This window comes from Castanea sativa, chromosome 1 (genome assembly GCF_040712315.1).
Source record: "Castanea sativa cultivar Marrone di Chiusa Pesio chromosome 1, ASM4071231v1".
Taxonomy (NCBI): domain Eukaryota; kingdom Viridiplantae; phylum Streptophyta; class Magnoliopsida; order Fagales; family Fagaceae; genus Castanea; species Castanea sativa.
This window is the reverse complement of record NC_134013.1, coordinates 35,528,286-35,550,789: the sequence shown is the minus strand read 5'-3', so window position 1 is coordinate 35,550,789 and position 22,504 is coordinate 35,528,286. Positions and strand designations below refer to the sequence as shown.

The 22,504-nt window shown below is 33.7% G+C and overlaps 1 protein-coding gene across 1 annotated transcript in view; it reads left to right on the top strand.

Annotated features, from left to right (window-relative positions):
- Window positions 1-3,719: 3,719 nt before the first annotated feature.
- LOC142618372 (cleavage stimulation factor subunit 77) overlaps window positions 3,720-22,504 on the top strand; it is a 33,399-nt gene continuing 14,614 nt past the window's right edge. Inside the window, exons 1-17 of the mRNA XM_075791295.1 lie at window positions 3,720-4,035; window positions 4,158-4,241; window positions 4,333-4,395; window positions 6,785-6,894; window positions 8,106-8,206; window positions 10,171-10,232; window positions 10,754-10,894; window positions 11,039-11,167; window positions 11,804-11,850; window positions 12,567-12,630; window positions 14,606-14,726; window positions 15,028-15,086; window positions 15,165-15,233; window positions 15,889-16,029; window positions 17,194-17,258; window positions 17,412-17,508; window positions 22,431-22,490. Coding sequence (XP_075647410.1) covers window positions 4,018-4,035; window positions 4,158-4,241; window positions 4,333-4,395; window positions 6,785-6,894; window positions 8,106-8,206; window positions 10,171-10,232; window positions 10,754-10,894; window positions 11,039-11,167; window positions 11,804-11,850; window positions 12,567-12,630; window positions 14,606-14,726; window positions 15,028-15,086; window positions 15,165-15,233; window positions 15,889-16,029; window positions 17,194-17,258; window positions 17,412-17,508; window positions 22,431-22,490 — 1,431 coding nt within the window. The 5' untranslated portion in view covers window positions 3,720-4,017. The remainder of the gene's footprint in view (window positions 4,036-4,157; window positions 4,242-4,332; window positions 4,396-6,784; window positions 6,895-8,105; window positions 8,207-10,170; window positions 10,233-10,753; window positions 10,895-11,038; window positions 11,168-11,803; window positions 11,851-12,566; window positions 12,631-14,605; window positions 14,727-15,027; window positions 15,087-15,164; window positions 15,234-15,888; window positions 16,030-17,193; window positions 17,259-17,411; window positions 17,509-22,430; window positions 22,491-22,504) is intronic.

Below are 22,504 nucleotides of genomic sequence, written 5' to 3'. Positions count from 1 at the left end.
CAATTCATGGGCCAAAATTGGATGAGATATCAATAAAATACCGAGACTCTTACTAAATGTTTCACGATTTTCAGGTCAAAAATAGCTATTTTGAGGCCATTCTCGCACAAAAAACTATATCAACTCAGCATCAATTGGAGCAATATGGTTGAACAAGATTGAAGTATGATGTCTTAAATACCTTCCATAAAAAGGGCTTGATAATATCTGACACGGATTGGGAGAAATGAATTTTCCAAGGAAAAGTGATTCGGAATTTCCTACACTACATCACCTCCCTTCCAAATGCGATATCTCAACGACTGTAACTCCAAAGAGGTTAAAGCCTGTGAAAACTAGACATCCATACCTTTCTAGGGACACCAAATTTGAAATCAGAGCTCAATTACCATTAGTGCTTTAACAAAACATGCAACATTTTTTATCACATCAAGAGTGCAATTTTTTAATCCTCTTTTATTTATTTATTTAAAGAGTGCCCCTTTTAATCTTAAGAGAAATAGGACTAGGTTAATAGGATTAACAAGACATATCATCTTCTTAATGAAGTTTGTAGCCTAACTTTATTATTATTATTTTTAATCCTAGTGGGAATTGGACTGGGTTAATGAGAATGAGACTAGGACTAGGACTACGCTTTTGAGTATAAACCCAAATATATCACCATGGTCAAATCCTTCAGTCACATACATACATACATACATACATACATACATATATGTTCTATATGTTTTTAATATACATGCCAATTTTCATGCTGATCAGATGTAATTTAAGCAACCGTTTAATTACCTTGTGTAACTTTAAGTAATATTACACTATTTAATAACTTGTTATTGAATTCATATTTTGAAAATTCAACTGTTTAATTACATGTTTTATATGTTCTTAACATACATGCCAATCAAATGTAATTTACCACTTGATCCATAAACTCATCTTTTTTTGCATTATTTTAAACTACAAAAACTTGAATTTAAACAATTGATTGATAACATAACTATTGATCATTGGTCATCTTTAAATTTTGTAAGCATGAAGAATATATAAAGATAATGTAATCCAGTGGTAGATTTATCAAAGTTCACATCTAGTTAAAAATATTGGATTGTGTAACTTGAACCCAACTCACACACACACGTGCGCGCGCACACACACACACACACACACACACACACACACACATATATATATATATATATATATATATATATATAATTTAGCATTAAAAACATGGTTTTAAAAACTGAACCGAATCAAGGTCGAATTGTGGTAATTGGGAAGTGGCCACCAATCCGGTTTTTAAAACCCAAAAAACCATAAAACATTTTTTTTCCTTTGAATCTTTTTAATTTTCAGTGAAGATCGTTAATTTTTATATATAATTAATTAATTATATTTATTTCATATTTATTAAGTATTATGTTATTACAGTTTGACCTTATTTGAACCTTGTTGAGGACTCTTTTTTCGGCTTACATAGCATCACTTCATTGGCAACCCATGCCACATCAACATATTATTGATTTTTTGGGTAAATCTCTTTAAATGCCAAAATAAGCTCATATCTCATTCAACTACATGGATTGAGCTCACATGGCCTGCGAGATCCTTACTTCAAGAGGCGGATTTATGGTCCACATTTCCTCTTCATCAATTGGGATTATAACCCCACGATATCATCAACATCAATATATGGATCGGGCTTAAGTAATGAATCAAAACTCACAACCCATATCACCTCTCTCATATTCATGACAAGCGGCTTCTTTAACAAGAGCCCATATTTACACACAATGATAACAAAACTTGAGGTACGTCGTCTCATCTTCGGTTTATGATCCAAGCTCATAAGTCTTTTTGGGGAAACTTTGAGAGTCGTGGTTTAGAGGGCCAAGAGGTATGTTTAGTAAAGCTCTAGCAGTTTAAAGTTGATAAAAAAAACATGTTGCTTGGCGTGTCTTCTCTAACTCCCTAAACTCTGACGAGTCCGTGTGTAGCGGATAACATATGGTAAGCATCTCTTATCACATAGCACTTAAAATGATAAAATTCCCTATTACTCTTTTCCTAAAATTTAATATTTATCATATGACACATACTCAATATCCCCAGCCATCTTACTGCTAGGAAAATAACTGTCCATTCAATCCCTAACTACTGCTATACAAATTTGGAAACTTCATTATATTATTTTGCATAAATCTTATTACTACTTTCAGCTAAAATCCAACTAAAACACATGGCCTAATCTGATTGGTTATCTTTTATCTTCAACTATATTCAAAATATTCATTATATTTTTCATACCCAGCTGCTGTCTGCCACAATAAGACCATATATTTCTCTGCCACCTGCTAGAGCAAAACATTTAATACTCTTTTTGCTCACCAAGATTATGTCACAGCACAATGAGACATTGACTACATCTCTAAACCTTCATTACCTTTCAACCAATCCTTCTGTTACTTTCTAGAATTGTGTTGTTATGGAACCTTGCACTAAAAACACACACCCAAAAGGGGAAACATTTCCAGCTGAACTCCAGCAGTGTATTCAACACTTGACGCCTAGCTGTCAGTGATATCAGCAGGCATTTAATGCCGAAATCCCAACTGCCAGCTGCTATACCCAAGATAGCAAGATACCCTTGAAAGAGATCTTACCATTTTCAGCCAAAACCATAAAGTAAATGCTGAGTGACCTCTCCAACACTCTGCAATCACCATGCTGACCTCTCCAAAACTCTAGATAACGCGTTATCATCTCCTCTTATCATTACAAACTGTTTTGGATTCACATCTGACACCACTTCTTCTAAGTTATACAACAACCACTTTATAGTTTTCTTACCCATAAACATGGAGTTCGTATAACCATTTCCTCTATCATAGATTTTAAGAATAAAAACCTTCCCCCTCTTTTAGAGACATAGTGGATAATAAACCCCTTAACTTTTATGTTATTGCAAAAAAAAGGTTAAATTGGTGAAAAAAATAGTTAAGGGGGTTTTCCTGTTGTAATATCAAAGTTTATGTACTGAAGTGGCAAAAGAGAAAGTTAATGCTATAATACCAAAAATTATGTACTAAATTGGCTAAAATAAAAGTTCCCCCTAAAAATAAAAAAACACTATAGGAGTTAATAAATTGCTATAGCCTATCGGATTTTTTTTGATAACCTATTGGATTTTAATTACAAGGGAAATTTGTAAATGTTTTGAAAAAAAAATAACTATGATTTTTTTGTCTTTTTTTGTTTTTGTTTTTTGAGTAAACAGTAATACTTAGGGTTCGTTTGGGATCCGCTTATTTTACTGAAATTGAAAACTTTTTGCTAAAAATATTGCAGATAAAGAAAAAAGTTAACTGAAATAGTATAGTAGGACCCATAAAGAGTACAAAAAAATGCAGTGAGACCCATAAATAGTAACAAAAATAAACTAATTAGTAAAATAAGTTGGCAAAAATAATATTTACAAAAATGACACTTATTAGAAAAAAAAAAGAAGTGGTACTAGAGTTTTAAACTGGGTTTATAATATATGACATAACTAGATTACAACTATAAAATGGTCTAACTTTTGTAGTTGTAGACTCGGGTTGACACTATATTTTGTCTTTCTAGAAAGAAGAAAAAAAAAAAAACCCTCCTACACCGTTTCTTCTTATATGTTTTTCCAAAACTATATATTATATGGCTTACTTTGAGCTGTGGAGAAAAAATAATACAGCGTTGATTGTGAAAAAGTAATACCAATGGGTGAGTTGTGAGTTCATAAAAAAGAGAAAAAAAGAAAAAAAGAAAAGAAAAGATACCACATGAGTGAGTCACGAGACCGACAGAAGTCAGAAGCTCCCTTAATTAGGTTGTGTTAACGTAATTCAAAATAAAAAGAAATAAACTTTATCCAGCAAACCGTCGCACTGACAAGCAACCACTGTTCCGGTGACCGAAAGTTTCGGTTCACGGAGGTTTTAGCAAGTGTCGCGTCTTTCAAATTTATCAAATCAAATAATGTCTTCCACTACCGCGGTACTTTTTTTTTTTTTTTTTTGTTGAAATCTTCAATTATTATTTAATATGCCTCTGTCACTGTGTTTTTCGGTTTCATCTTTTGCCATAATTTTATGTGAATTGGGGGGTTTTCTTTTCAGGACAAACCGATGGACTCCGACAACGTTATTGTCGATGATAAGTACAACATTGAAGCCGCAGAAATTCTTGCCAATGAGGCTCAGGTATACCCTTTTGATTTTTGATGAGGGTTTTTTGAATTTTGCATAATTTGTTTATGTGTGTGTGTGTGTGTGTGTGTCTGTCTGTCTTTAGCATTTGCCGATTACCGAGGCGGCGCCGTTGTACGAACAACTTCTAACACTGTTTCCCACCGCTGTGAGTTCCTCTATCACCCTTCTTTTTGTATAATAATATTAATATCTCACTTCAATTACCTATCCAAAAAAAAAAAAAAAAATTATGGTCCCCAAACTTTAACACATGAGCGATTATAGTTACTGAGTTTAAAGTGATCGTGTTTTACCAAACTAATAATTGATACATCATCACTGAATACGAGTTATTTAGGGGCTGAAATAGATCACTTCAAGTTATTTAGTCACTAAAATCGACCATTTAACTTATTTAGGAGTTAAAATCAATCACTTTTAAGTGTCCCTTTGGATGTGGATTAAAATTATAAATTATTTCACTATTTAACTTATTTTTGCTAGTATTCACGTGCGTTACTGCACTTTTTGGCACTATTTATGAGCTTGTACTATTTCAACTAACTTTTACCTTTATTTACGGTACTTTCAGCAATAAGTTTTCAGTTTCAGCAAAATAGGCGGTATCCAAATAGACCCTAAGTAATTACAAGACTAAAAGCCATCACTTTAAGTTATGTGGGGTTTAAAATTGATCATTTAAGATATTTAGGGATTAAAATCGATCACTTTAAGTAATTTAGGGACTAAAAGCAATCACTTCAAGTTATTTTGGGACTAAAATCGTTCTTTTTTAAGTTTTTTTTTTGTTTTTTTGTTTTTGGTGATTACTTTAAACTTTAGAGACTAAAATTGCTCATGAGCTAGAGTTTAGGGACCAAGAGTGTATGTTTTTGGCCAATTTTTTATCACAATGTTTGGACTGTTATGATTTTGCTGAATTGTAAATGCGTCTCTGAGGACATTGTATGGACTTCCATAGATCATGGTTATCTTTTCTACTTTTATTTTATTTTCAGCCTTTATTTTACTTTGTATATTCTGTTATGCAGTGGGTAGCTTGTATTTCAAGAGTGTCATCATGCATGATTTAGCTAGTTCTAAAAATGTTATTGGGCATAGGAATTGCTTTTTTAGGAATAAGAAGTAGCGTGCATGCTATTTCTAGTAGGAGGTTTATGATTTGTGAGAGCGGTCATTATATGAGCTGTTGCTGATATTTTGATATTGCAGTAGATTTAGAAGATAATGTTTTGATGATGAGCTATTGCAGTTGAGTTGTTCAAAATTAAAATGCTAGAGACTGGTTTTGCATGCTTAAATTAAACCACTTGTAAAAAGAATCTTCCAAACAAGCTTAGATGCTAGAATTTGGGTAGTCTACTGTAAAAATGAAGGACAGTCTACAACTAGATGGTAAGAATAAGGAAAGATCATGACTTGGATGCAATGATGGTGCTGTCTAACTATAATCATAATGCTGAATTTCTTGAGCTCTGAATTTTCTAACTAGCTGGTTGTTGAGGACTTGCATGGTTCCTAAAGGAGGTAGAAGGAAGCCAATTGAGATATAGGGGGAGAGAAATTAGAGAAGAAGAGTACATAAGAGCAAGAAAATAAGCAATTAGATGTAATTATCATTCTTTTGTTGAGCATAAGGCCATGAAAGAGGTTTATAAGGAATCCCTTCTTCATGATTGGTATTTTGTGGGGGTAGTAGATGAGAGGTTGTTTGTATTTGCGAGCTTTGTAAACATCATCAATTGTAACCCTAGAAGTTGCTTTGAGGCTTTTCAAAGAATTTATTTAGCAGATGACAGTTCCCTTTCAATTTTGTTTTGGTGCTTGATGTGCTTCGTATAGTAATGTCACTTATTGTTATAGGTTGGCTTATGATAGTTACTTAATATTTATATGATCGCTGTACCAATGAGCTCTAGCTCAAATGGTACCTCCTTTTGACATTATAAAACGGGTAAAGGATGAGGTTGTTGGTTCAAGACCCACTAATTGCGTGTATAACTTACCATTAAACAAAATGCTTTGATGGCATTGTTTGAGGCAGGATGAAATTGAGTCTCACTCTCAACCTAGAGGAACTTCAGTTCTGAGATTAACATGGTTAAACGTGTATTAGCTAGTAATATTTTTGGAGTGAATAAGCTTTATAATATTTCCTTGCACAAGTTGAAGGCTACTTCATCCCAAAGTTACTGTAAAGGCTGTACTAATTTAGATGACATTACAACACACTTATTTTTGTAGGCTATTAGACTCTTATCATGGAGAGCACGTATAGTAGTAGACATGTCATATTAAAATTTCCATTTAATTTTTAAATTGACAATTTGTTGGCTCTTGTACTCCAAGGTCTGCAGCCTGATCAAGTGACTTTATCCATATCAGATTTCATTGTCTCATCCATATATTGGAAATATGTCTTTATTCTGGTTGGAGAAGTCTGGTGGCATAGATGATAGATTGCTTTATTTATTAACTGTTCAAAAAAAAAAAAAAAAAAAAGATTGCTGAAGTTATCACCTCTTTATCTCCAGGCAAAATATTGGAAGCAATATGTTGAGGCACACATGGCTGTGAATAATGATGATGCTACAAAACAGCTATTTAGCCGTTGTTTATTAAACTGTCTTCAAATACCTCTCTGGTATGTTACCAATTTTACATTCATATGGCACTGGTTCACGAATTGAGTTGGTGTAGATTTTTAGATATTTGTTAATTATAAAAAAGGATGTTTAGGTATATGTTATGGTAAATGAGGATTATGATTTTTGGTTCTTTAAAGGTTAAATTTTTTTTTAATGAAAATTATTATGCTTTATTTTAGAATCTTGTAATGGCCACCTCCAATTTTGCAGTCTTGTGTAATTGCCGCTCTCCTTAACTCCACTATGCTGTTGACATCCAACATTGCTTCCTCTCTATTTTAAGTTTTTATTTATTTTTATGATAAGTATTGATTTTTTATTAATAGAAAAGATTACTTCTTGCTCATGATGTTATTTTAAGTTGCTGGGCAGTTCAGCTCATATCTAATCTTGTTATATATCTCAGGAAGGATATATATATAGACACACACACACACTTATTTTTTCAGCTTTCTTTACTTTCTCAAATAAATTCTACCTCAGGTTTTCTTTGTCGATTCATGATTCCTGACTTTGAATTTCACATCGAGAGGTATTAAGAACATAAAAAGATCAAGATTTTATTGATCATTGTAATTTGTGTGCTTGTGGATTTTTATTCTTTATTTTTGGTTTTTGATTTAATTGATAATTGTAATTTGTGTGCTTGATTGTTTTGTCCCCATTTGTATACATCCTGTGTACGTAGGCGACTGTTTTTTGGTATCAATCAAGTTTCACTATTTATCAAAAAAGTAAATAAACAAGATCAAGATTTATGTAAGCAGTCACTGGAATAAAAAAAAATATCCACAAAAGACATGATGAAGCCTGGAATAAGTAAAGAAATGATTTTAACTATATTGTGTAACAAACCATAATATTGATGTCTTGCCCAGCTCTACATCTTCTGACAATGATGGTTGCTAATATAGCCAAAGATCATACATTTTTATAGTGATGATGTCAATTAATTCTGTTAAAAAGTAAAACTAGATTGCAAACTCACATTACTCACCTTATCTTTGAATTCCTTTACAACCCTGAGAAGACAGCTTCTTCAGATGAAGAATCATTTATACTCAATGTAAAACATGGTTTTGTCTAAGCTGAGAAGATTTAATTGTTTTTCTTGTCTTCTCTTATATTGTCTATTTAGTCAGAAATCTCTCTCTCTCCTCCTGGTTCTGGTTTGAAGTGTTTCATTGTTTGCTTATCGGTCTTGTAGGCGGTGCTACATTCGTTTTATTAGAAAGGTCAATGAGAAGAAGGGGATAGAGGGTCAAGAAGAGACTAGAAAAGCTTTTGATTTTATGCTCAGCTATCTTGGTGTGTTATCTCTCTTAAGCCCTTAAAGATGTTTGTTAATGTAGCACTTTATTCATACTTGTTAATTTTTTTGGAAAATTGCAACAATTTTGGTTCTTTTGGTAGTAGTATTTTGCTCTGTATATTTCGACGTTAATGTTTTTTGGAAAATAAGTCATCTTTCAAAAAGTATTTTTTAGAAAATTATCTCACTTTCCTGTGTTTGGTAGCAAGTAGCGACCTTGAAAATGTGAATCTTTACTCCTTTGATATGACTTATTTTTAGAGGTTTTTTTTCCTATGAAAGTTTTGGAAAAAAAAAAAACTCTCTTTTTATTTATTTATTTTTACTTATAAAAAAAAAGATAGAGTTGTTTTCCAAAAACTTTTATTGGAAAAAAACCTCTAAAAATAAGTCATATATTCAATAGAGTTTTCCATTGATTAAAGACAGTTTTCCTTTGTCTCGTTTTCTTTTATGCTACCAAACAAAGAAACCACGGAAAAATATTTTTGCATAAGGTTTTCCATTGAAACAAATGGAGTGACAATCACTTGGCAATATGAATTTCTTGATCAAAGGTATTGACATCCCATAAAACGAGAAAACCATCTTCACATAAAGTATCTAAAGAATACCCAAGTGTATCTCTTAGAAACTTGCCTTAGATTGTTGGTAGATATTAATCAAAGGTATTGACATCCCATTGCAATCTGAATTTTTGATAGCGGTTTTGATTATTTGATTCTGTGGGTAAGTTATATTTCCTTAAACCCATTTGAGGTGAAAAGATATAGTAGGAAGTATGCGTTAATTCTTTGAGATCTCTTGTTTCTCATTTATAGAGCGACAGAAGTGTCTCGGAATTTTATGTAATTATGTGTGAAACTTTTATTTCCTCAAAATTTAGTGTGCTTCTAAGGAGTCTGAATGCAATGGTTCAATATATTCTTGGGGGAATTGGTGATTATGCTAGTGTGGGGTTCTGAGTATAAAAGTTGTCTTAGTGATTTCTTCTGTTTTGAGAATTGTGTTGGATCAAGGGAAAAGTTCTGTTTAAGTAAGAATTGTGTTCCGTTGCTAATACATGAGTCTTTAAGGTAAGGTTTAAGACTTCTAATATTTGTCTTGATTCTACTTTTATGAAGGCTATATTGTCCTATGCAGCCACGAGCACAGTTATGCTTCTCACTCGTGTTGCAGAGTTCAACTTTGGTCAATGAATGCTCCAAATTATCTTGAATACTTATTCAGCATTTTGAGATTTTTTTATATTTTAAGCTGTGCAAAATTGTTCAAGTAATCATGCAGGAAGAGAGATTCAACCAATGTTTTGATAGTCAAATTGCATCACTCATAAAATTGTTGGGGCATTTGATGTCTACCAGACTGGACTAAAAGTGAAATGTAATGTTTAAAAGGAGTGTCCTTATAGTTAGAGAAAATTATGGCGAGGAAAAAGATATTTACAAATTACAACCCATCACTTAGGAAATAGTTTTGTCTAGACTGAACTCTGAGACTAAATTGCAGTGATGTATTCTTTTTCAAAAGGTTCTTTTTGGAAAACAAGGTCATTAAAAGGCAAATGAGAAACCTTTAAACTAGAAGAAAGATTAAATTAAGCCTCTGTCAGTCTCATGCGCTTATGGAGATAGGTTGTAATCACAGAAGACCAGCAAGGGGGGTGGGGGCGGTGGGGAGTTGACAAGCTGTATATAGGTGGAATATCCTTCTTGTTTGAGTACATGCAGGAGTAAGTGAGGGATTTATTTAGTTAATCAACCATACTAGTTCTTGTACCATCTCAAAAAAAGAAAAAGAAAAAGAAAAAGAAAAAGAAAAAGAAAAAGAAAAAGAAAAAAGAAAACTTATATACAAGTAGAAGTATGTAATAAGATGGATTCATCTACTGAAAAGACTAAACTACATTACTAATTGAGGGCGATCTGATTGTTCTTATACTCAATGCATGTGTTTTCAGGAGCAGATATAGCATCTGGGCCTGTCTGGATGGAATACATCACCTTCTTAAAGACATTGCCGGTTTGTTGGCTTCTCCCTTTCTCTTTTCCACATTGTATGATTGCACTATGGGTAGAATGAACCAGTAATGCTATTCACTTAATAGATTTGTTGTTTTTATTGTCATTTCCATATTAAAAATGAGATGATCATTGAAGCAAGGATCAACGAAATCATTTAAGATTTTATTTTTTTAATTTGAAATTATTTTTGTTTTTGAATTTGGGTTTTTTTAATATTAAGGGTTTCATGGAATTTAATTGGATATTTCCATGAGTGTAATCCTTGAAACTCTATTTAACTAATGCTCTTGTATGGGTGAAGGATATTAGAATTTGAATAAAAATTTATGAGCTGAAATGTGTTTCTCCTTCGTTTGGTGCTGACGCCAAACGCACTTAGGTACTGATGCCTAAGTTTTCTTTGCTTGGTGCTTATTCCAAGCAAACCCCTAGGTGCTGATTCCTAGGGTTTTCCTTTTTCCCTTTGCTCAATTTCCCCCTTTTATCTTCATTTGATATTGTCTGGCATCAATCATGCAGGCTCAAAACACTCAGGAAGAGTCCCAAAGGATGACTGCTGTTAGGAAAGTATACCAAAAAGCTATTGTCACGCCTACTCATCACATTGAACAACTTTGGAAAGACTATGAGAACTTTGAAAATTCTGTTAGCCGCCAACTGGTAACTATTTCTGGATTGCAATGGTAACTTGAACTAGTTGGTATTAAATGTATGTAGTTATTCATATGTTATGCATGTGTATTTCACAATCTAGAAGGGGATATTTTTCTAAAAACTGGCACCTGATGATATGGTATTATGCAGGCCAAAGGACTGTTGTCCGAATATCAACCGAAATATAATAGTGCCAGGGCTGTCTACAGAGAGCGGAAAAAATATGTTGATGAAATTGACTGGAATATGCTTGCTGTACCACCATCTGGTTCTTACAAGGCAAATTTCTGCTTCGTGTGCTGCAATTTATAATTGTTAACCCATAGATGGTTTTAGTAGTAGTTTGTTTTTGTTATTCAGACACAATAATTGTGCATGTGCGGCCCTTGATTTTCAAAGGAAGCAAACAATCTGAAACCAAACTTTTCTTTTCTTCAACAAGCTTTCTAGTCTTTGAATTTTTGCTTGACTTGTTTATACAAGTGTCTAAGAAAACATGCTGCAAGGATTTGCCTCGATATTCTAAGGCAAGATGTTTATATGCTTTTCAGTCTTAAGGAAGAGGTCATAAGGGGAAAAAAAATAAACGAGGCAAACATGCCTGCATTGGTTTGTGGAAAGTGAAACAAATTGCACCGCTTTTAGCTGTGTTCCAAGCCCATGATGCATGTTTACTTGATTTATAGTATCATTTGAATGGAAATGAAGCCCTTTATAACCTCATCTCATTTTTAGATGAGAAGTTTTTATTCCATATAACAGGTTATCTGCATCTCATTTGCAGACAAGAAGTTTTTATTCCATGTAACAGGTTATCTGCATCTCATTGGCATATTAGAAGTTTTTATTCCACATATCATGTTATGTTTTCAGTTATATTTGTTATGGAAATTTGTAATTCTTTTTTACTTACAGGAAGAACTTCAATGGATGGCATGGAAACGGCTGTTAGCTTTTGAGAAGTAAGAAGCAGGGCCGCAATGTCCTTTTGTTTCAGCAGCATGCATCTAGATTTCAACTTAGACATAGTTGTTATTATAGATGTTCACTTATACTTCTCTATGTTGTAATGGAAGATTTATATCACCTGGGCTTTATTTAAGTTGTTGAGAGTTCAGATTTTGGAAATAAAAGAAACTTTTGCTGAAAGATATACCATATTTTTAGTGGTGTTGAAATTAATAAATGGAAGTTTTTTTTTTCTTGGAAATTATGTGATAAAGTTATCAAATGCAGCAATTTTTTCAATCTTTATTCTTCTGGATAAGGAAAGTCTGTATATATTTTTTTCTTAACTTTATAAATAAAAAATGTCTCTATATACTCATATATATTTACTGCCATGAACTTTAATGCTAAAAAATTGACAAACATTAGAGAAAAGACACTTTGGCAGATACTGATTATTGGTCTTAAATGGCAATCTGTTGGGTGTTATATTGCAGATCTTCATATCTCTGAAACTGGGCTTCTCTCTTTACTCTCTTTCCTATATAAGTTAACTTTTGAAGTGGAATTGAGATTTACAATTAGTTAAAAGAAATTTATGTGATTCAAATTAAAGAACTTGTCATTTTATAGCTGTGGCATGCATTTCTTGTTTGCTTTATGGATGTTGATTTTGCTGGAACTTTCATGCAAGATTTATATTTTGATCTATTTATCTGTTGCATTCCAGAGGAAACCCACAAAGGATAGACAGTGCATCCTCCAACAAGCGAATTATATTCACTTATGAACAGGTAGGAAAAAATTTGTTCAGTATAAACTGTCTCCATTATAATATATGAATTGAAGCATCTGTCTTTGTTGGAAATCTACCTACCTTACATGCTCAAATCTTCTTAATTTTCCTAGATGTCATGTGCTTTTTAGTCTTTTGAACATACCTATTGTAAGTGGCGGATATGTTGCTACCTTAGTCAACTGCAACCTGTTGAGTATTGCTAGTCACTGCAGTTACTGAGGTGTTGCTTGCGATCTGTCTACAAGTCTCATGTATTAACTATAATTTTCTTCTCATGTAGTTATGAGACAAATATCTATGAATATTGTGTGTAAAGAATTATATTCTATGACAGTTTTATCTATGATATACCTTATTATGTGCGGTCCGTCTAAGATAAATGTGGGTAGCTGAAAACTAGTACACATGTATTTCTCTCTCATATATATGTGTGTGTGTGTGTTGTTACAACTTATTCTGGATCTCAGAAAGAACAAGTAAAAGGAAAAGAAAGAGTAAATATGTCTACGATAGGTACGTAATTTCATAAGTAGTTTCACAAATTTTCTTTACATTCTGAAGTAATTGAGAATCCTTAATATTTTCGCCCGTCAGGAGGTAGTTCAGGATGACTGAGAGAAAGTTTGAAGAAACAATTTTAAGAGAATATTATATTTTTCAAAGTCAATCTTTCATAGGGTTATGTGCGTGTGTTGTTATAACTTATTCTGGATCTCAGAAAGAATAAGTAAAAGGAAAAGAAAATTGTAAATATGTCTACAATAGATACCAATTTCATATGCAGTTTTACAATTTTGCTTTACATTCTGATGTAACTGGGTATCCTTAATTTTTTTTTTCCTGGTTAGGAGGTAGTTCAGGATCACAGAGAGAAAATGTGAAGAAACAATTTAAAGAGGATACATTTTTTTTTTCAAAGTCAAATAAAATAAAAGATGGAAAAAAAAGTAGAAAAAAATTTCAACTAGTATATCAGTTCTCTAGGTCAAAACATTCTTTAACTGTTTAACCAAAACATTATTGGACTGACAGTCAGCCTCGAGGGATCTTTCTTTATTTTCTATTGCTGATTTATTAGATTTTATGCAATTTTTGTTACTTTGTTTACCCCAGTATACTTCCTGTATACTTGGGTTACACCTTTTTCTGATTTATATATATTTTATTAATTTTAATAAAAAGTTGTTTAATCAACTTGCTTTTCTAAGATACTAGCTGCTTGCTAAATTATATCGAACTTTCAAAGTCTTCCTAGATCTATGAGAGCCACCAATGAGATGTGATGAATCGAAGAGATTGCCAAGAAACAAGATAAAGAGAATACTCTTCAATTCAAAATCAATCTTTCATAACTTGAAGGCCCAAATAGGACTCATCCTATAATCTGCTTAATTCTTTAAAGGGAATGTTTGAAATGGACGGAGAGTAGAGGAGAGTCAGGAAACTAGAGGGAAAGGTGGTCGGAATATACTAAAATTTAGTACATTCCGATCATCTTCCCTGCTCCCCTCCTCCCCTATTCCCCTGTCTCCCTCCATCCAAACATAGGGTACGATACTTGCTGGTTGCCAAATTATATTGCACTTTCAAAGTTGTCCTAGATCTATGAGAGCCATCAAGTGTTGCAATCTCTATTGTTGATTTTGTTGATTCCCTTTCCGTTTGTATAAGATAATGATTATGTGATTCTTTAGGAGTACATTGTGCACTCATTCAAGGGGCATGAAGTACATCCTCTATTTTTAAAAAAATGCTTACTACTTATAGAAAAAAAGAAGAAGAATCAATGAGATGTGATCTATGATTGGACTACTCATACAGCACATAGTGTTTGATTACCTCTCTTGATTTGTGTGGGTTCCAAAAGGAACCTCTAAGTTTTTGTTTTCCTTAAATATGTTATTGCCTTCACTACTCTTTGTTCATTCAGTTTTGTTATATTTGCTCATTGCATTGTGCTGGAATTCCAGTGTCTGATGTATCTATACCATTATCCTGATATATGGTATGACTATGCTACATGGCATGCAAATGCTGGTTCGATAGATGCTGCAGTCAAAGTATTTCAGCGAGCTTTGAAGGCTCTTCCTGGTAATTTGCTTCTCATTTTTGTGTCCTTCACTTAAATAAGATTTATGATTATTCTGTTACTTATATAAAAAGATTTATTTATAATTATTCTTTGGTAACTCTCACGGCCGTCTCTTCTTATCTTGCTGTACATGGCTGGACTCTTATCAAATAGGTGTCTAGTAGTTTGATGTGAATCTTGATTTTAGGGCAGCTTTTTTGCCTTTACTTCGTATCTGGCATGGCCTGTATCATTTCTTGCTTTCTTTTGCTCCTTTTTATTTTTCTCATTTGCTTTTTCTTCCTTAATATGTATGGTCAGACTCAGAAATGCTGAGGTATGCCTATGCGGAGCTGGAGGAATCTCGTGGAGCAATTCAGGTAAGTAGGACCTGACATGTTTTCTACATGCTTAAGTCCTTGGGTCTTAGTATTGAACTTGCTTCTGCTTTATTGCAGTCTGCAAAGAAAATATATGAGAGCCTTCTAGGGGATGGGGTTAACACAACAGCACTTGCTCATATTCAAGTAAGTAACTTCGAATTGTTTAGTGGACATTTTTTTTTTCTTCAGAGTAAGTTGTATGTTTGACAGTTGTAATGAGAGATGGAAATGTTTCTCTCGCATGTCTCAATGAGAGAGGTTTAGACTAAATGAAAAATAGAATGTTTGGAAGTCCCATGATATTTAATTCTGAAAGTCATGGAGCGAGTCTGCATTCTGGTAAGTAGGAAATTCCAACTACAAATTCTTTAAGGTCAATAGCCTAGTTCTGCACTAAGGGTCAGTTCAAGCCAAGGCTTTGGACATTTCATGATAGTTTAGCCTAAATTGGGTCAAATATGCAAAGTTTTTGTTCATACATGCTTGTTCCTGCATGTATGTTTGTGTTGTGTTTAGAAATTTTGAGTTTGGATGCCAATGAATGGCATAGAAAAGTGGTGAATCCACTGTTATCATTTATGCAAGCATAAATATATACCATGGATGACAGCAGATGCTAAATCTCTACTAGGCACTGTTGGCAATTCTGAATATATTGGTCTGTGTTTGCTCACGTTACTCTCAAAGCATAATATTAAATGGTCACATTAAAATTTAGATATTTGATGACATTCATATTCCACAGCTTGTCAATATACTTTTCCCATGATGGATATCATTTTTGTGTTTCATGCTGCAGTTTATTCGCTTTTTAAGGAGAACTGAGGGTGTTGAAGCAGCTCGCAAGTACTTTTTAGATGCTCGAAAATCCCCAAACTGCACGTACCATGTTTATGTCGCTTATGCAATGATGGCCTTTTGTCTTGACAAAGATCCAAAGGTCCTTTTTTCTTTTTTAGTTTTAATCTTCATGTATAGTGTGTTTATCTATAAAATGGTACTCCATATTGATATGGTGGGGTTATGTCTTCTACAAAAGCACTGCATTACTTATCATGATTATTTCTATACTCCCTCCATCCCATGTTGTTAGTCTTGTCTTTGGAACCTCATTTAATGCATTATCTTTAATAAAAAGATACAAGTTCCCAAAATCACCCTCCTTAATTTAAATTCTAGTGAAGAGGAGTATTGACTTTTTAAATAAAGTAAATGGTAAATTATGAGATTTATTTATTGACTTTTCAAATAGGACTCCATTTTAGGACATGCTAAAATGGAGTAAAGGACTCCATTCTTGTAATTTTTGTTCTTGATTGTTTCATCCCTTGTACACTCCCTGTGTACTAGGGTGTTCTCCTTTTTTGACATCAATAAACTTATTACTTGTCAAAAAATAAATGGAGTAAAGGACTAACAGTTTGGAATGGAGTCGATATATTAGTGTGTTTGGAAGCCCAAAAAAGCCAGCCTTTTGAGCTTATTTTGGTGGGTCCCACATCATAAAAAGAAAAAATCCCCTTCCTTTCTACAGTAAGTTTTCGTTTGGCATTGATTATTTTTGCTAGTTTATTTTACTATTCAGCTTATTTTTGGTACTATTCATGAGTCCCATTGCACTTTTTGGTACTATTCATGGGTTCCACTGTACTATTTTAGCTAACTTTTACCTTGATTTACAGTACTTTTAGCAAAAAGTTTTCAGTTTCAGCTAAATAAGCTGTTCCCAAACGAACACTTTGTGTATTCACACACTCTAGATTGAAAAAAATGGCCACTTTTCTGCCTTCTGATTGTTGTAACTTGTATGTTGGTGTTGACCAGACATTGTGAAAGCTATCTTGTTCCAATAATATAGTGGTGAAAAAGCTAGATGAATTACACTAGTTTGGGATGATATTTGCTATTAAAGGCTTTCCTCTGCCCTTTGTCTCCTCCCCCCCTCTTTAGTGGGATGCACCTACCTAAACATATTCCTAGCTTCTGGGGTTCAAAAACTGATTGACATAGATTTGGTACTTTCTGATGGTATGTTGTGTTATGTTGGCTTAAGAGTTAAGAGTAAATATTGATAAGCCATCATTTTGTTTTCCGCATCCTGCAGGTTGCACACAATGTTTTTGAAGCAGGATTGAAACGGTTTATGCATGAGCCTGTATACATTCTTGAGTGAGTTCATCAATCTCGTAATCAGAAATTTTGCCTGTTACAGAGCTTTGATGATGGACAAATGGGATACACTACTACCATTTAGTAAAATCATTTTGTCTTATTGGTAATTCAGCTTATAATTATCAATTATTAATGTCCTTGATGTCACAGATATGCAGATTTTTTGACACGCTTGAATGATGATAGAAATATCCGGGCCTTATTTGAGCGGGCACTAAGTTCATTGCCACCAGAGGAATCTGTTGAGGTAGACCCCAATACACACACCCATGAGCATGCATGTATTCTTGTATTATTTTCAGTTCCTGATGATTTATCTCTTAACTAGCAAGTTTATTTGACCTTATGGCATACGGCTTATGTTGTTGCCCTGTACTTAATTTTTTTAAAGTATTTTATGGAGATAAGAAGAAAACATATCAATTCATCGAGGAAAGATGCTTAAATATTTGAATGGTCAAAGTCAAAGTCCATTATAAATTTAGTGGCAGTACAAGGCATTTTAATCTTGAACAGGCACTAACTTCACACACCTGATTATTTGTTACCCTTTTTTGTGTTTGGCATGTTGGATCTTTTTTATTTTCTTGGAAAACGCTACAAACTACTGGTGGTACATATTTTGAGGAACAAAAGGACTAAATGTGCGAAAGGAATTTAATTTTCAATTAAACGGCTATGGATTCTGAGAATGAGTTTGAAAAGACTGAAAAAGTTAGGCTAAAACTCATTTTACACTCTCTAAGTGAGGTAATTTAATTTTGGTCCTTAAAGTCTCAGTTTTGTCTAGTTTGTCCACAGAGTTTGTATTTATTGTTAATATGGTCCTTCCATCTACTACCGTTAGTAGGAGTGCTGTTAAGGCTCTAAAAATATTGTCATTTAATTTTTTTTTCTTGAATTTTAATACTGATGAAGGTAACCAAAATTTCTTTAATGGGTATTGGTAGATTTTTGGCAAAGAGTCCCTCAAGCTTGGTTTTTGGTATTTCTGAAATGGGTTTTTCATATTGGTATTGACAAAGAGAATCAGAAGTTACTATGACTTGGGATTTAAAACGCGGGGAAAGTTTGACTGATTATAATTTAGAAAGATTTCAGATCAAAATGGTGACCAACCTGACTAGTGGTGATCAGATTGGTTGGTTTTCCATTTTTTTTTTCCCCTTCGTTTTTCTTTCGGGATTTTGAATATTGGTTTGTGTGGGTTTGGTGGGTGAGGATGGCCTTGGACAGCATTGGGTTGCTGGAATGCCCCATTTGCACCAATTCCATGGTAGTCAAGGGTGAGCTAGGCACTTGCCTAGGTGCTCGGGCAAGGCGAGGCGCCACCAAGGCGTCTCTAAGGCTCTAAGGCGAGGTGCATGCCTTTAGAGCCTAGGCGAGCAAGGTCGCCTTAAACCATGAAAAAGGTGCTAAGGTAAGAGCCTCTGTTGTTGTTGTTGGGTTTTAAATTTTATAGAAGGTTGTAATATCTATTAATTAGATTATTAATTTACAAAAGCTTGTTATAAAACCTATTTTTAGATTGATTAATTTACATAAGCTTGTTTTAAGATTTAGTGTTAGATTAATTTATTGATAGAAGCTTGTTATAAAATCTATTTTTAGAATAGTTATTAGTAGGGGTGTTCACCAAACTACATACACTGCAAAAACCGCACTAAAACCACCCGCAAAATGGCATAACCGCACCGTACCGCAAATTCAATAATTTAATACTCTAGCCGTATCTAGTAAAAAAAAAATAAAAATTTATCACTCTCTCAGCCCTCAGAAGCTGGGAAGCACGGGTGCGGCGTTTGGGCCGCCGCACCCGCGTCCGACGTGGCCTGACGCGGGGACGCGCAGGCGACGCCGCTGCCTGCGCGTCCGTGCCGCGTCGGGCATTAAAAAAATACTTTTTTCGGCGCGATTCGCGCCGATACGGCGCCGATTCGGGCCGACGCGCGCGAAATCGGGCCGATTCGGCCTGAACCGGTACGTATCGGGCGCAAACCGGTACCGGCGAAATCGGCCAATACCAGCCAAATTCAAAAAAAAAAAAAAAAATTTCTCTTCAGCTAGGCTCTCTCCCATTCTCTGTATTTTAATTATTATTTACTATTGCTCTTAAATTTGGTATATATTTATATAATGTGAAAAAAGTATGTTTAGCAATATATTAAAAATATAAATAAAAATATTTTTAATAATTTTTTAATCGCCGCACCCCGCCGCACCCGCACCCTACTTTTTCAAAAATTGCCCAGTCCCGCACCCGCTCCCGCACCCGCTCCTGAATCCCGAAACGCACCTGTGCTTCATAGCTTAGAAGTCAGACCCTAGCCGCCACACTTCCACTTGAATTGTCACTAGACTACTCACTTGCACTAGTTGCTTCTGCTATTGCGGTATTTATTTCTCTATGTGTGTTCAATTCAAGTTTTTCTTTGTTAAGTTAATCTATTGGTAGCTTGTATATGACAAACTTGTTAATTATATCATTTTTTTATTGATTGTTGCCGTTGGTATATTGGCACTTGGAAGTGATGGGTTAGGACTCAGTACTCGGTAGCTATGTTAGATATTTAAGTTTAATTTTTTTGGGTTTTCTTTGTTTTTGTTTGGTACTAAATTTGGGTTTAGATATTTACTACGTGTTATTGGGATTTCAAAGTTAATTTATGTTACTTACCGTGCCTTATGGATACTTTGAAATGCTTTCATTCACTTTTGAGAGTTTTATAATGTCTTCTTGTTGTTTGATGGCTTAGAATTCCATGGATAATATCAGGTGAATTTTTATACACCGCACCGCACTGCACATGTAACCGCAAAAATGAGGTGCGGTGCAGTTATGGTTTTGGCTAAACTATACACCACATTGCACATGTGACCGCAAAAATGAGGTGCGGTGCAGTTATGGTTTTGGCTAAACTATACACCGCATTGCACATGTGACCGCAAAAATGAGGTGCGGTGTAGTTATGGTTTTGGCTAAGTTGCACTGCAAAGTGCAGTGCTACAAATGGCCTAAAATTGTACCGCACCACGAACACCCCTAGTTATTAGTCTAAACCATATTAAGCCTATTTTGAAATCAATTAGTAGTTCTAATTTATTCATGCAAAACATTTAAAAAAAAAAACTTGATTATAATTTATAATATTTCAATACATTAGGTACAAATGATTTAAGTTCTGTATGTATAATAATTATTGGGCTAGCCCCTATTTGTCACCTCACGCCTTGGGCGATACAAGGTTTTGGCTCCTTTATGTCGCCTTTTGCCTTTGACTACCTTGGCCACCAGATCTATTGTCTTCTCTCTGCCACTGCTGCTGCTCTTTTTCTTCTTCTCAAAATTTGTTGAAGTGTTGTGGAATTACATGTGATTTTGTTGGTGCAAATTGGTTTCTGATTTAGTTGTTAGATGCATATGTGATTTCTCAGCTCTATGGTGGAATTTCAATCTTGAGATCCTAGGAACAATGATAGTGTCATGTGGAATCTTTGGTTTGAAAGAAACCAATGAGCTTTTGATGGTATCAAGCGTCCTGCTTATGTTATCAAAGCATATTTTGCAGACATTGATTGGATGCATGCCCTAGGTGGCATTCCTTCTATGTCTTTTGTTGATTTTATTGATTCACTACTGTGTTCTATGTAATATGTATTGGGTAAGTACACACACTTGGTGTCTGTCCCTTTTTTTTTTTTTTTTTTTTTTTCTAATAATTTTTTACTTATATATATAATGATAGTTTCAAGCAGTCCAACTCAATGAACAAACCCAGAGCAAAATGAAAAAAGAATTCATAAAATAAATTGACCCCAGAATTGAAAATTACTATAAAAAAACCCATTAAAACAGTGACCAATTCTTCCATTCTGAGTCATTACACAGAACCCAGATTAAACAGTGACCAATTCTTCCATTCTGATTCACTACTGTATTCTATGTAATATGTATTGGGCAAGTACACACACTTGGTGTCTGTCCCTTTTTTATTTTTTTTTCTAATAATTTTTTACTTATATATAATGATAGTGTCAAGCAGTCCAACTCAATGAACAAACCCAGAGCAAAATGAAAAAAGAATTCATAAAATAAATTGACCCCAGAATTGAAAATTACTATTAAAAAAACCCATTAAAACAGTGACCAATTCTTCCATTCTGAGTCATTACACAGAACCCAGATTAGAAACAAAAAGAAAATGTGAAATTCAAACCAAGTGCATAATGAAAGTCCTCAAAGCCTCTTTTAACCCATTAGTGCTGGCACTGAATTGTAGCTGCGAACCAAACTCCTCAAAGTTGAGGAAGGAGATTGTGGCAAGAGCAAAGAAAATTGGGCTGGCGGAAAAAGGGAAAAAGAGAGGAGAGAGGTGTTGAAGAAAAGAAGATGCTGGTGGTAAGGGATGAAGGGGCGGAGGGAGAGAGAGAGAGAGTTACATTTGATATTGTAATAGAAAAAAAAAAATCTTAAATCCTATTTTTTATTAGAAGAAAATTAAGTATTTTTTCCAGTATTAAAAATAGACAAAAACTATGCTGTTTTTGAAGTGTTTAATGGAAATATTTTAATGGCACGGGTTGGAAGGATCACATTGACTACAAATACAAATATTGAGGATGAAATTGAAAATTGAAATTTTAAGAACCAAAATGATAACTATCCCAAACTTACCAATGCCTTTGAATCCTTTCAAATAGTCCTCATATTAATTCTTGATATGAAATTTTCACTTCCTTAAAATCTCTCTCTCTTGCTATATATATATATATTTGATTTAATAACTGCAATGTTCGAAAGTGTTAACAAAAAAAAAAAATGTTTTCACTTTTAGATTAAAAAAAATAATGATGGGAATTTCAAAGCATAATGTATATATGATGTGTTCATTGTAGCAAAAACGCATTGTGTTGATGTATTTAAAGGCAAATTCAGCCAAAAAAAATAAAAGCTGTAAATTTGTTTAAAGTTGTTCTAAATTATTTTGAGGCTTATGATTGAATGTTTGAAGCTAAGACTATGACAGTTCTTATTTATATTTTGTATTCTGCTATATTCTACCACTTACTCATTTTATATTTATTTGCTTCAAGGCATCATCTTGTTCATATCCAATCTTTTCATTGCTTGAGAGATTCTATGTGGTTTTTGTGTATACTCATTTGCAGGTCTGGAAACGATTCACCCATTTTGAGCAAACTTATGGAGATCTGGCTAGCATGTTGAAGGTAGTTGTTATTAA